General features: G+C 36.1%; 1 protein-coding gene and 1 pseudogene across 2 annotated transcripts; both read right to left on the bottom strand.

Moving 5' to 3' along the window:
• Positions 1-209: 209 nt before the first annotated feature.
• On the bottom strand, positions 210-3,815 carry LOC147478133 (uncharacterized). Of its 2 annotated transcripts, none has more exons than XM_086584405.1 (7): positions 3,572-3,815; positions 2,001-2,397; positions 1,765-1,841; positions 1,614-1,650; positions 1,282-1,474; positions 791-1,175; positions 210-707 (listed from the first exon to the last, which is right to left on the bottom strand). In XM_086584405.1, exons 2-7 carry the CDS (start codon positions 2,335-2,337, stop codon positions 372-374), a joined length of 1,365 nt encoding a protein of 454 aa, XP_086440531.1. In that variant the 5' UTR covers positions 2,338-2,397; positions 3,572-3,815; the 3' UTR covers positions 210-371. The 2 variants fall into 2 exon arrangements, with proteins under 2 accessions (XP_086440531.1, XP_086440532.1); XM_086584406.1 differs by having other exon boundaries at positions 2,001-2,400; positions 3,572-3,744.
• A 4,900-nt stretch (positions 3,816-8,715) lies between these two features.
• On the bottom strand, positions 8,716-10,282 carry LOC147478134 (monogalactosyldiacylglycerol synthase 3, chloroplastic-like; annotated as a pseudogene).
• Positions 10,283-12,709: the final 2,427 nt, after the last annotated feature.

Below are 12,709 nucleotides of genomic sequence, written 5' to 3' on the forward strand. Positions count from 1 at the left end.
TTATTCCAATCCGGTATTTTTTGCCGGTGATCGACAATAGCCTTTTAGCAATCCACATATTTCTCCATGGTCAACTACACTTTTGGACAAGTGACGTCGGGCTACAACAAAGTGGAAGGTGACGTTGCTACTTAGCTAGGCCAAAGAGAAAGTCAGTCAGTCTTCGAAGTAGTGGTAACTCATTTGCTATGCGGATGTCATAGGGCTACTTAGGTGGCAACGGCATCTCACTTTTCATTGTACCAAGATAATACTAACCAATTGTTATTAAAAACAAGATTATACCTTATTGTAGGTAGTGTTGAAATTAGGCCTCTAAGACAAGTACTTAAATGATCTCACTCCTACGCTAAAATCAGCATGGTCAGATCCTAAGTACTCAGCCTCAGTGTGGCCTTACAGCAACCTGCTTGTAGAGTCCATCTTTTGTGTTGGGAAATGTCTTGGATCTGCTCATTGGGTTGTGCATCTTGTCGTCGCCTTGTTGAAGAGGGAGATAAAGAAAGAGTCAGTGCAGTGCTGATATTGTTTGTTCCTCCGGTAGCCTTATCTTCACTTTCATTTCCCTGGTCGTGTCTCAGGCTCAACTGCAAATTGGGCACACATTCCTTTTCCTTGAAGAAAGGGTTCTCTAAGCTTAAGTTCCCTTTTATTTTCCGCAACTCTTCTAGCGTGTCCTTGGGTTGATGTGTCGTCATCTTTCGCAACTGCAATAAAAGTTGATTGAAAGATGTTAGCATTTGAGCACCTTCTGCATGCTGAACACCTTAGTGGAGAAAACTGAGATTACCTCAAGCCGAAATGGTGTTTCATTCTCGGGTTCAACGTTATCTGATATAAGTATTGGATCAGAGGAGTTGGATTGCAGCTGCCTACTTTTCATATTGGTGCTAGTGTTCCACCAGGAATCCTTCTTCGTGTTGTAAATCACATCATTTGATACAGGAGTTGCCCAATTTATATGGGGTAAGTTTTGGGAGCTCCCACCAGTCCAAATGACATTGGTTGAAAACCTTTGATTCTTTGCGTGATGATTATCAATCAGGTCCCGTGGTGGCCACCTTTTCTGTTCAAGAAATCGACTTGGCCTTATAGGTTCATTCAGTCCCAGATCTTTTCCATGTAGAGATATTGGCTTTATCATAGAACCCTGAGTCAAAGGCCATTCCTGCTGCCTGTTGATTGGGAAGATGAAATATATATAGGTTCGATCAAATCAAAATGAATGCATGGGAGTAAACATGTTGCTTGTATTTCTCATCTTTGAACTTTGTAGCTCACCTTGAGAAGCCACCTCGTGTATCATATGGTTCTAGATAGATGGGATACTGCAAAGTTCTCCGGGGACGATTAGACTCATAAATATTGTTGCCTGGAAATGGATCCCTTCTCTCGCTAAAATGACCATGAGGACTGCTTCCATGATAGAACATGCTAGGACATCCTTGCATTGGTATGGCGGAATGTGATAAAACTATATACACATGACAATGAATTTAGATATTCTGAGTTAATGAAGAGTCCAGACATATATATATATATATATATATATATATATATATATATATATATATATATATATATTCATGGAAAATACGTAAAAATGAGTTTACCTTGCCCACAATCATCTAGCTTCTTACTTCGATACATCTGATTCAACAAGTACATAAAAATGTAAATAAATTCAATTGAGTACAAATGAATTAAACGAAAGCATCATATAAGCAAATAAAACTAGGCATCTAGCTCTTTTAGTCCTTGTACCTGCAAGTGGCTTTTTACGTGAGCAATGCTTAGTCCTCTCACATTCATTAGTTGAAGTACTAACTTCGGAGTTGCTCCTGAAGCAGTTAACGAAAGAACAAAATAAAAAATAAATCAGCTATACAATAAAATTGCAACTTTAACTCATGAAAATTTGATGAGCAATTTATATAATTCAGTTTTATTGCTATTCTATCAATGAAGTTTTGTGAAAAACAGACAAATGTCAAACTTACTCTCTTGTCCTCCGAGTCTTTCAACAGCATGCACAAAAGATAGATGGAGATCAGGAGTCCATCGAAGTCTAGGCATCTTAGATCGAACGTATTGCCTAATTGTACTGGATCGTTCGATTCCTCCAGCATTATCATTGTTACCACTTGTCATTGTTGTATCGGCTGCTTCAAAAGTAGGATCGATTTCCTCAGTAGTACTTTCATCGTCTTGACTTGAGGCATCTTCATTCAGATCAAAGCAAGACAACTTCTGTGAAGACATTGGAGAAGGATTTGGAGATTGGTTATCACTCCCAATGCTCTCTTCTTTATCAGAGATCTCCACTCTATCAGCCATGTCCTCTCTTTTGTTTATTTATCAGTTTCTCATATGTATGTCTTCTTCTGTGACTGTTATCTGCTGAAAGAAAGGTGAACAGATTGGTTAGCTGCAAGGAATACCATCTTTACAACACATTAGGATGTACTGGTGAAAAGATATGCATGCAATGACTTGTCAAAAACAAATTAAGATCTGAGAAACAATATAAGAAAGAAGAAGAGATGCAAAGATTCATGTCATACTAAACTTGCTAGTATGCATAAAAACCTTTATTTTCAAATATTGCTCGGGATTTTACTGCTATTTCATTTATAGTTTCTGTACATTGAAATAATTGTGTTTTTCTTGAAAACATTTATAGATTGTACAAACATTGAAAAATCATAATTTCTAGAGCAGTTGGAACATTATTTCTATCAAAGTACTAGATCTCTCCATTGATCAACTTTTTGTGGGACTAAGGAGTATTCCCTGGCAAGCTTTCTTATGCAAGCAGTTCAAGAAGGTGCGTATTATTTAGCATAACCTTGTATTGATTAAGTATGATGTATGAATTGTTCTCCATACTGACTGCAAAAATTGTCCAGCATATTGCAAAAATGGGTCACAATTTTCATTTTCATTGTTTATATCTTTTCTTGAAACCTATGTGACAGCCTCAAGTGTGATATAGTCAGTTTTATTTTTTTATCTCTTAACAAGAGAGAGAGAGAGAGAGAGAGAGAGAGAGCAATTTAATTACCAACTGGTTTTTGAAAACAAAGAACCAAGAAAAGTGTAAGAAAATAATTCTTCAACAAATATGAAGAGAAAAATGATATGTACTTGAATAAAACTCATGATCAAAATTACATTTTCCCTCAACAAGCATCCATTAAGTAATCCTAATGGAAGAACCCTATTATTCTACAACTTATAATCTGTATTGTGGTTTTATGTGATTTTCCAAGTTGTAATGAAATTAACCTCACTGTAGCTTGTTTAAGAAGTGTTAAGTTAGTTGAATTGCATCTTAGAACTCTCCAAGTAAACAAGATGATACTTGAAGCAGTGTTGAACTGAAACACAAAGTGAATTATCACCACAACTTCATGATTTGAAACTTAAAACTAATTTAGCACAAGAACAAAAAGGACGTAGATACCTTAAGCCTATTTTTGTATCTTGAGTTACTATTAACAAAGATCATCAAATAGTGGAAAATATGACTAGATCAAAATTACACCAGGAAAACACTCTCTATACAAACCTTTGATGATGAGATTGTATCACATGTTCTTCCACCGAAACCTTCAGTAGGATGGTGCATAACATTAGGTTTGGACGTACTAGTCGGTGGATCGCATAAGAAAATGCTAAAAAACTGATAAGTCACGAAAGAAAATGAGGGGGGAGGGGGATAGATATTTCAACTCATTCCTCTTTTTACTGAATGGTATGTTTTCTTCCTTGTTTTGAAAGGTCATTGTTTCCCCTTCAACTCATCATTCGTCACATATGAGATATATTCTTAGACTTTTATGGTCATAAAAACTAGTTTATAATAATTATTAGTTTAATCCTAGAAGACGATGGTCGGACACTCCACTTGACACTTGTTACCTTTTAATAATTTTCACAAATACCATAAGGTGTTATAAACTTATAATACTCTTAATGTGTATATTTGATACAGATGAGACCAGTCTCTTGGACTGTTGGACATCATGTGACTGGTTGAGCTTTCTCTCTTTTATCCTTCTTTGACAGGTTGTCTATATAGATCTCTCCATCTGTGCCTACCTATCCGTGATAATCTTTATTAGTTGACCTATGTTAGGGACTGAAAACATTGTTTTCTACATAAATAAATTCCACCATAAGTATTTAACTGAATGTGTAAATAATTTCATAGTGGTTTTATAGTCTAAGGAGTGATTATCGAAAAAAAAAATAGTCTAAGGAGTGGACTAGCTAGAGAGATGTTATCTTCCTAACAAATAACCATCTGATAGCACACGGAAAGATACTCAGCTCCTCCACGCGAAAAGTCATCTTATTTCATGACTTACAACATTAATAGATGGATATTAATTAGTTTCACCATATATATTTTGTTGGATCAGATGCTCACTAAATCTTAAGATGAAATGCTTCATTCTGCGGTGAAAAATGCATATTTAGAATGGTCTCCGAGAGTTTTGAAATAGTACCATGAGAAGTCTCAGAGTTGTCTAATGCAACTCCCTGGACTACAGTATCTACATGCTTAATATAAACAAATGTAGAGTAAGAAAGGTGGACACTCTTTTCATTAAACACAGGCTAACCATTTCAAGCAATATATGACTTTCCCTAATTCCCTGCATAATATAACATTACTTTCTGTCATCTTGTTCTTATTGTTATTCCCAAAAATGTGTTAGTTTATGTTTGTGGACATTATCATCATTTGAATTTATTAGTGTCATTGTTAAAAACAATTCTGTGAATGAATGACTCTGAATCTCTGATCTCCAAATTGGTCAAGTTTGATGCAGATTCATGCGTCGAAACAAAAGGTAACAATGTCACGACCTTCTTTTGAACATTGCAAACTAAACAAATTATATAGAAAGAAAATGAGTGTTACATGAGACATTTTTTTCAGTATGTAAGCTAGGAGCCTAGGATATAGCTTTCACCTCATCGACAGGGGATCAGTTCAATATTCTAGAACAGGTACGTGGTGGTGACAAAATCCTTGGACTCCTTATATTTTCAAACAGTTTTGAAAACAAAAGTCTCTTTACCAAACCGGCCAATTGAACAATGAAGGATAGATAAAAGAGTGTAGTAGCATTTCTTATAGAAATATATGTAACCAAATAACTAACTAAAGAGTACAAGGACTAGCACTAGGCCACTAGCTAACATATTATGGTAAGAAACTTCTCCAATTAAAGTTTTTTTTGGAATGCAACAAGTTGAGTTTTATAATCACTTAAACCTCATGTACTCTGCAAGTATTTGTTGGTAAATGGGAGGATTGAGAAATGAGTCTCACTTCCATCTTGAAGATTCCAGACACTAAAATATAGGCATCATCTGGTCTAGTTAAAGTTTACAATCTCCTCAATAACTTGTCCTCCAGTACGTGACAATTTAGAAACTTTTATCTGAGCAAAGACAGTTTAAAGTGATTGGTGAACAGGACTCTGTATGTCTAGTGATGCCAAGTGCTAACACAGGTTGTTATTAGCTCTAGAGTCAAGTTTTTGCAAGTTAAAGCCCAACAGTTTCCAGGAATCACCTTTTGAAAGACCCCCCCCCCCTTGGGGATTATAATGGAAACTTTGTGAACACATAATGTGTAATCCAAGTATCCAGTTCAACTACTACGAAAACTCGACACCAAAAATAATATTTGAATCTGTTGAAATACTCGTTCAATAACAGATAGGATGACTATTATACTTCCCATATCGCATTGTTTGTTTGGAATCAATACAGGTTCACACTATGTACAAAAAAAGGGAAACAACACTATTTTTTGGGAAAGAGAAGCAGAAGAGCAAGTGAGAAAAAATGAAAATGGACTTTTTCCCAAAAAGTTTATCAAACCCCATGTTGTCTCATGTCTCTTTCTTTCCCTAACATCCAAGTATTTACTTTCCAAGGCTTCTTGGAGAGAATTTGGACTGTTTGTCTTCATTTAACTTGGTCTTTCCTTCAAAGTCTTTGGAAAGAGATCCGATAAAAAGGAATCAAAATATAGATTAGGTAAGGCTAAAAGACACTAATATCTGACTCGATTTATGTGCATGTGTTTGTGTGTGTGATACCTTGAGAAATGGTGTCATGGTGAGATTCCAAGATCGAAGAGGACAAATATTCGAAGGATTAAAGTAAGAGTTCATTGACAGGAAAAACTGAGTTAGAAAGAGCAGAAAATTGGGTCTTGGGCTGCAAAGAAAACAATGGAATTCCCTGACCCTACTTGCAAAGAAAACACTTCATGGTTTGTCTTGTGGTGTGCATGGGAGTTGACATTTTATTATTTTATTCATTTTGCTAAAACCACAAGAATCTTCAAAGAATTACCTGTATTCTTTTTTCTTTCATGGATGGGGACGTACCCCTATTTGCATTAACTTAGATATTAGACATTATGCGCAATCAAAGATTTAATATGACTATATTATTGATAACATTATTAGAGGTATATAGATGGTTAAAAGAGATGATATAGACATAGAACCTAGAAGGTTAGAACCACTATATTATGATAAGATTAAGAATGTAATGGTCTAAACTCAAGTTGACGTTAATGTACTATATAGAGCATAGATTTCTTCTATGCAAATTTGAGAAGAAAAACGTGTAAAAGAAAATTCTTTTATGAAATTTTAGTCAAGACTCGAGACTTTCTGTAAAGAGTAAATTTATAGGGGAAAACTTCTCCAAATCAACTGGACTGCAATATATTTCAATTCATATAAAATATAATTCCAATGCAATTTAAGCCAATGAAACATGAAAAATCACTAGGAATCAAAGCGATTTATACAGTTTAAGTGCAGTTGTAACTTGTGAGGTCTGCTGGACATTATAAAGTTGCCCACCACGATAGCAAAAATGAAGTGAGAACATATATGGTGAAGGGCATCAGTGTGTTTTATTTGTGCTTGTGCAAGATTTGTTCCGAATCTGTCTAAAATACAGAATCCAGTGGTGTAGAACTGTAGATGTTCTGTGAATGTTGGCAGATGAGTCGCCGCGAACATAGGCATTTAATGCAAGCTAAGTGAGAGAGAGTGTGTACTGTTTGTCACATACTCACATGCCCCTATTTTCCGGGCTCCTCCCTGTTCATCTAACTATCTCAAAGATAATCATTTGTATTCTCAAAAAATTCTTTTTTTTTTTTTTTTTTTTCGATCCAATACTACTTAGATTATATAATCCCACCTAAAGGTGAACAGAATACATAGAGCGTCAACCATACTCTTCGGAAGATCAGCACTACCCAGCTGATGGTTAGCCCATTTTGCTAGAGTCTACATCCCCATTTGAATTTCTACTAATCCAGTTAAAATTACATGAACTAAAATTCAGAACTAAAAAGTTTATAGAAGTCTTCAGCATTTCCAGTGGCCATGGATTGTCTGATCCTTGGAGCACCTTTATCACTTCCAAATTGTCACCCTCCAAAACATAATGGTCATAGCTAAGCTGCCTTGCCAACAGAGCTGCCACTTCAGCTGCTTCCATCTCTGCTTCTCTAATTTCTTTAGCTCTGAATCTCCAAACTGCTGCTCCAACAATGTCTCCTTCACTATTGCTTGCAATTGCTCCAGCTCCAGCCCACCCTGAATTCCTGCTGAAAGAAGCATCAAATCTAATCACAATACTATCATTTGGGATTTTAGGAAACATAGTATCCATTGAATCATTAAAGAAGTTAATTGAAGCTTGAGAGGTTAAGGAATCTTCTTTGAATGCATCATAGCACTTGTCTGCCAATCTTTTGCTTTGCTTGATGATGCGGTCCCTATTTGCCTTCCTTTTTTCAAATTTGATCTCATTTCTAGACCTCCATACACTACTACATAAAAGCTCATTAACCAATGTTATATACAGTGGTAAAAACCCTTTAACCACTGTTTCTAAACCGTGGTATCAAGCTGGGGTGGCAAATACTTCTAGCAAAACCGTGGTATTAAGTGCCCCTTATTTACCACGGTTTAAGAACAAACCGTGGTATTATATTTCAAAAACCATGGTTAATAATCTATATGATGTGTTATTTCTTATGCAAACCGTGGCTTATATTAGTCTTCTTATACCACCGTTCTTGCAAAATCGTGGTATATAGTATATATATATATTTTAAAATAAATGAAATTAAACCTCATTTAATTCAATAATCAAAACACCACCTGATTAACAAACAACCTGCAAAATAGATTTTGAGCCCATTTTCCATCTTGTTCAATTTTGAACATTCTACATTCAACTTAAAAGTAAAACATAGGGCAACTAACGAGAAAGAAAATAATTAATTGACGTCTACCAAGCATGAAATACCATTGTAAACTAATATTTCAAATTATTTCAAGTACAATAAGAAAATAACCTTCCAAATCTACGTGTTCCAACTTGTACAAATTAAAATAGTAATCTAATTGATTATGTTAATAATCTGGTCATTCAATTTGTGCAAGAATTGTCATCCCTTGTTGAGCATTCACCTGCAACAATAAACAAATGCTAAGATTCTCGTGTATATACATGTATTCCTAGAGCTAGTTTCAAGTTGATTTCAGTTGTTCTTGTGGAAATAAAATGTGTAAGTTAAGGGAAAGAAAAGCAGAGTCCAAACCTAAATAGAAGGGGGTTCAATACGTCTTTGCCTTTACTAATAACATCATAAGTTTTCAATTTTCATAATAATGTGAAAGAGAGGATCTAAAATATTCGCTAGTGAATTAAGACTAGAAATACAAATTAAATAGCGGGTTTCTTGAAAGTATATACGAGTCACAGAGAAGTAAAAAACCAATAATATTAATAATTTAAAGAATTAATTAAGAAAAATCAGAATGAACCTTTTTGCCCTCTCCAAGCTTTTCGAGGAAATTAGTGAGTGGCTTTACATATTCAGTAAGACTAGTAATGCTATTTGTATCACACGAATGAACTCCTAAACTAGTTAAGTCTATAGCATCAACTTTGAATCCTCCTTCCTCTAAATGTGTTATGGTTTTGTACCAACACCAAGCACCAAAGCCTCCTCCATGTACAAGGACAAAATGGTTGGTCTCGGTTCTTTAATCTTCATTTCTGTTTCAAAAAAAAAAATAAAAAAAAAAATAAGAGTGAGAAATTAATTGTCATAAATGCTTCACCACTGCAGCATGTACAAGGCGATCAGAATAGACGATAAGATTTTATTACGGCCACATATAACCACGACTTGGCCAATTGGACGCCCCATCGATTCATCGAATAGTGCATCTCCTAGAGCCTTGGCAGTTTTCTTAAGGACCCATCCCTTCACCGCCTCCCATTAGCGTAGCTGCAGGGGAAGTTTTGGATCCATCTCTAGCTTCGTCTCTTAACCGATCATGTTCAATAAAATTGGGTTGGAATACATTCTTTGTTGTTAGTTATAAGAAACCGGGTTATATACTAATACATTCTTGTCAAAACCAACCTTCGAGATTATTGCGCAACAAAAGAAGGCGATGGGCAAGCCAAATACTTTCGAATCTGAGAATACTCTAGGCCATCTAATAAAGCCCTCTTGGCTACCTCCTCCTCGAGGGGCAATAGCATCTCGTCACACCGTGTTGAACCTGGATAGAAATGTTTCTTTAATGACCGACTCCACCAAAGAAAAAATAAAGGGGACGAAAAAATGAAACTTGAAATTAATATAACCAACCGTGTGCGGTGTAAGGTATTAAGGTCTGTAATGATTGTGAACAAAGAATGGTTTCTTCTCAAGGCCCCGCCACTTGAGCACCCACAAAGGAATATGTTGCATGAGAGGATGAACACTAATGATAATGTCCGGCTTGTACTCCATCGGACCGGCCTCCAACTCTCTTGATTTGCACAATAACAAAATGTTAAAAATGAGAAAAGAGCATACTTGAAAACACAATTAAGATTCAAATAGATTGACGTTAAACTTCGCAGTCTTTCTAACAACTAAAGCAAGGTCAATAATCAAAGTGTGAGTGAGAACCTTTGATTCGGATGGTTGAGTGAACTGGTACCGAAATCGAAACTTAACTGTCTTTCATGTCAATCCATTTAAAGACAATATGAAGTTGTAGAATTTTGCATCAATGAGAAGAGGACATACTTTAGCGTAAAAGGCAGCTAGTGCAAAGTAAAGATAGGCACAATGAATCCAACGAGGTGAAGTGCTATGAAATGCAACCTTCCAAAGTTGAACATGTTTCACCATGAACTTGTATTGGCTCTCCATGTCATTCAATGGCCACCCAAGGTTGTACTCTTTCCATACATCTTTCACAAATATCATTTGCATGCAAGCAAAACAAAACAAGAATTATAAAAACTGACCTGGAGCTTGAAAGAACAAAAAACAAAACACGGGAATTAAAAAAATTAGAAAAGAATGATCTTTTTCGGGATTAAAAAGAGCAAAATCAAAAAATTCAAACCCAAACGAACAACATATCAACCCTAATGCACTGAATGATTTTAATTTCAGAGAACAAAACCTTGAGAAAAAAAAATACTAAGAACAAAAACCCCAATAAATTGAATGGGATTTGATATTGAACATAAAATTACTAATTACCTCGAACCTCGAAAGTCTCGATCCAAGATGATTAAGGATGGCTGCAACCCATAGCGATGCAAGTAGATTAAGGAAGAGAGGGAGATGTATCTCAGACAAATTTAGAGAACTTTGTTGGTCCCTATCGATTCAAGGCCAGGAAATTCTTAGCAAAGGTTGCCCAATCTCAAATTCCTAAAGTTTTTTTTTTTCGATAATAATTTCTTAAGAGAAAAGTGGCTACTATTGCATGATGACTACTTTATCCACGGTAGGGCTATTTTTTGCAAAACATTTGCCACCTTTTCTTAGAAACAGTAGGGTATATGAATATCAAAAATCGAAATTAGTCAATATTGGTAGTACCGTGGTATAAGACAATTATATCCCCCGCTTTTCTGAGACCCGGTGGTATTTGGCTTGCACCGAAATTAGAAAAACCATATGTACCGTGGTAAGTGACTACTAGCCACCCTTATTAGAGAAACAGTGGTATATGCCATTTGACTAACCGTGGCTAATGTATATTTCTGTAGTAGTGATATGTGATGGAGTAGGTACATAATGTGAGTCCCAGCCAGACATAGATCACTATCCTTGTTATGGCACCAAGATAGGAACATGTCAAGTCTTTCCCTCAAGCTGTGAAGCTGCTGTTCTGGGTTGATTCTCAGCCCCACTTGGGAGCTAAACCATACTGCTCGAGTCCGGTCACAGGTAAAGAATAGGTGTTCAGCTGTTTCCAGAACTCTATTACAAAACAGGCATGAGAAGTCCCCTTTCATATTCTTTTCTACTAGCTTATCTCCCAGAGACAGCACATACATGTTATACTTTCCAGATAAACATATGCATATAGTAAGGCAGAGGGGGCCCACAACTGCTTTATAGTTTTGTAGTTCACACTAGAGCTTTTGTCCCAACTCAGTGTTCTTTTTTTTAAGAAACTCATATGCAGACTTAACAGTAAGCTTCCCAAACCTTTTCATTGCCCATATCATTTTATCAGCTGAGGCAGAAGCAGGTCTAACCACTATCTCCTGCATCATTTGGCTTATGAAAGGATGGAACCAAAGATTAAACTTAGCTGGATCCCAACCACTTCCATCTGTCAGAAAGAGGTCTGAGACATGAAGATTATTCAAAGAGTCATCCACCACCCCCAATTCTTCCAAAGTTACAGGTTTATTTAAACACTTGATCCAGGGATCCTTCAGAATGGAGATGGTGGTTTCCTTTCATATTCTCCAAATTAGACCCCCACTAATGGAATTGAAAATATTGTGGATACCCTTCTAGAAGTAGGAAGCTTGATTAGGTGGTTTAAACACATCTCCTATCCAATTCTTGCCATATATACTAAACATGGTTCTAGTCCACAAAGAGTGGATATCAATAGCTGCCTTCCAGGGGAGCTTGGTTAACATAACCATATTCATGTCTCTAGTTTTCTTGAGACCCAATCCTCCTTCTTGTTTGCTCTTGCAAATCTGTTCCCACCTTATGGTGTGAACACTTTTTGATTGTTCTGTACCATTCCACCAGAAATCCCTACATGCCTTGTCAATCTTATTGCATGTTGCCACTAGCAGCAAATAAGTCGACATGACATATAAGGGGTGGCTTGAATCACAGCTTGGATGAGAATAGTTCTCCCAGTCTGGGAAAGAACCTTAGCTTTCCACCCTTTGACCTTTCTATGGATTCTATCCACCAGATAGTCAAAGTCCTCTGACTTCTTTCTAGATAGCATGATAGGAACCCCTAGATACTCTTCTTTAGGATAAAAAATTTTCATTTTCCAGAATCTTTTGAGTTTTATTTTTTGTCTATACTTGACATTCCTGCTAAAGAACACACTAGATTTATTAAAGTTTATTTTCTACCCAGAGGCATTACAATAGTCATCCAGAATCTTTTTAAGCTGTCCACTTTCAGCAAGGCTTGCTTTGGTGAACAGGATCAACTCATCTGCATAGAGCAGATGAGTAAGAGCAGGAGAATTTTTCCTTATCTTGACCCCATGTATCTCCTCCTGGATCTCAGCTTTTGCAATCATCATAGAGAGGGCCTCTGAGACCAAAATGAAAAGATATGGGGATAGGGGAT

The sequence above is a fragment of the Coptis chinensis genome, chromosome 9, assembly GCF_015680905.1.
Source record: "Coptis chinensis isolate HL-2020 chromosome 9, ASM1568090v1, whole genome shotgun sequence".
NCBI lineage: Eukaryota > Viridiplantae > Streptophyta > Magnoliopsida > Ranunculales > Ranunculaceae > Coptis > Coptis chinensis.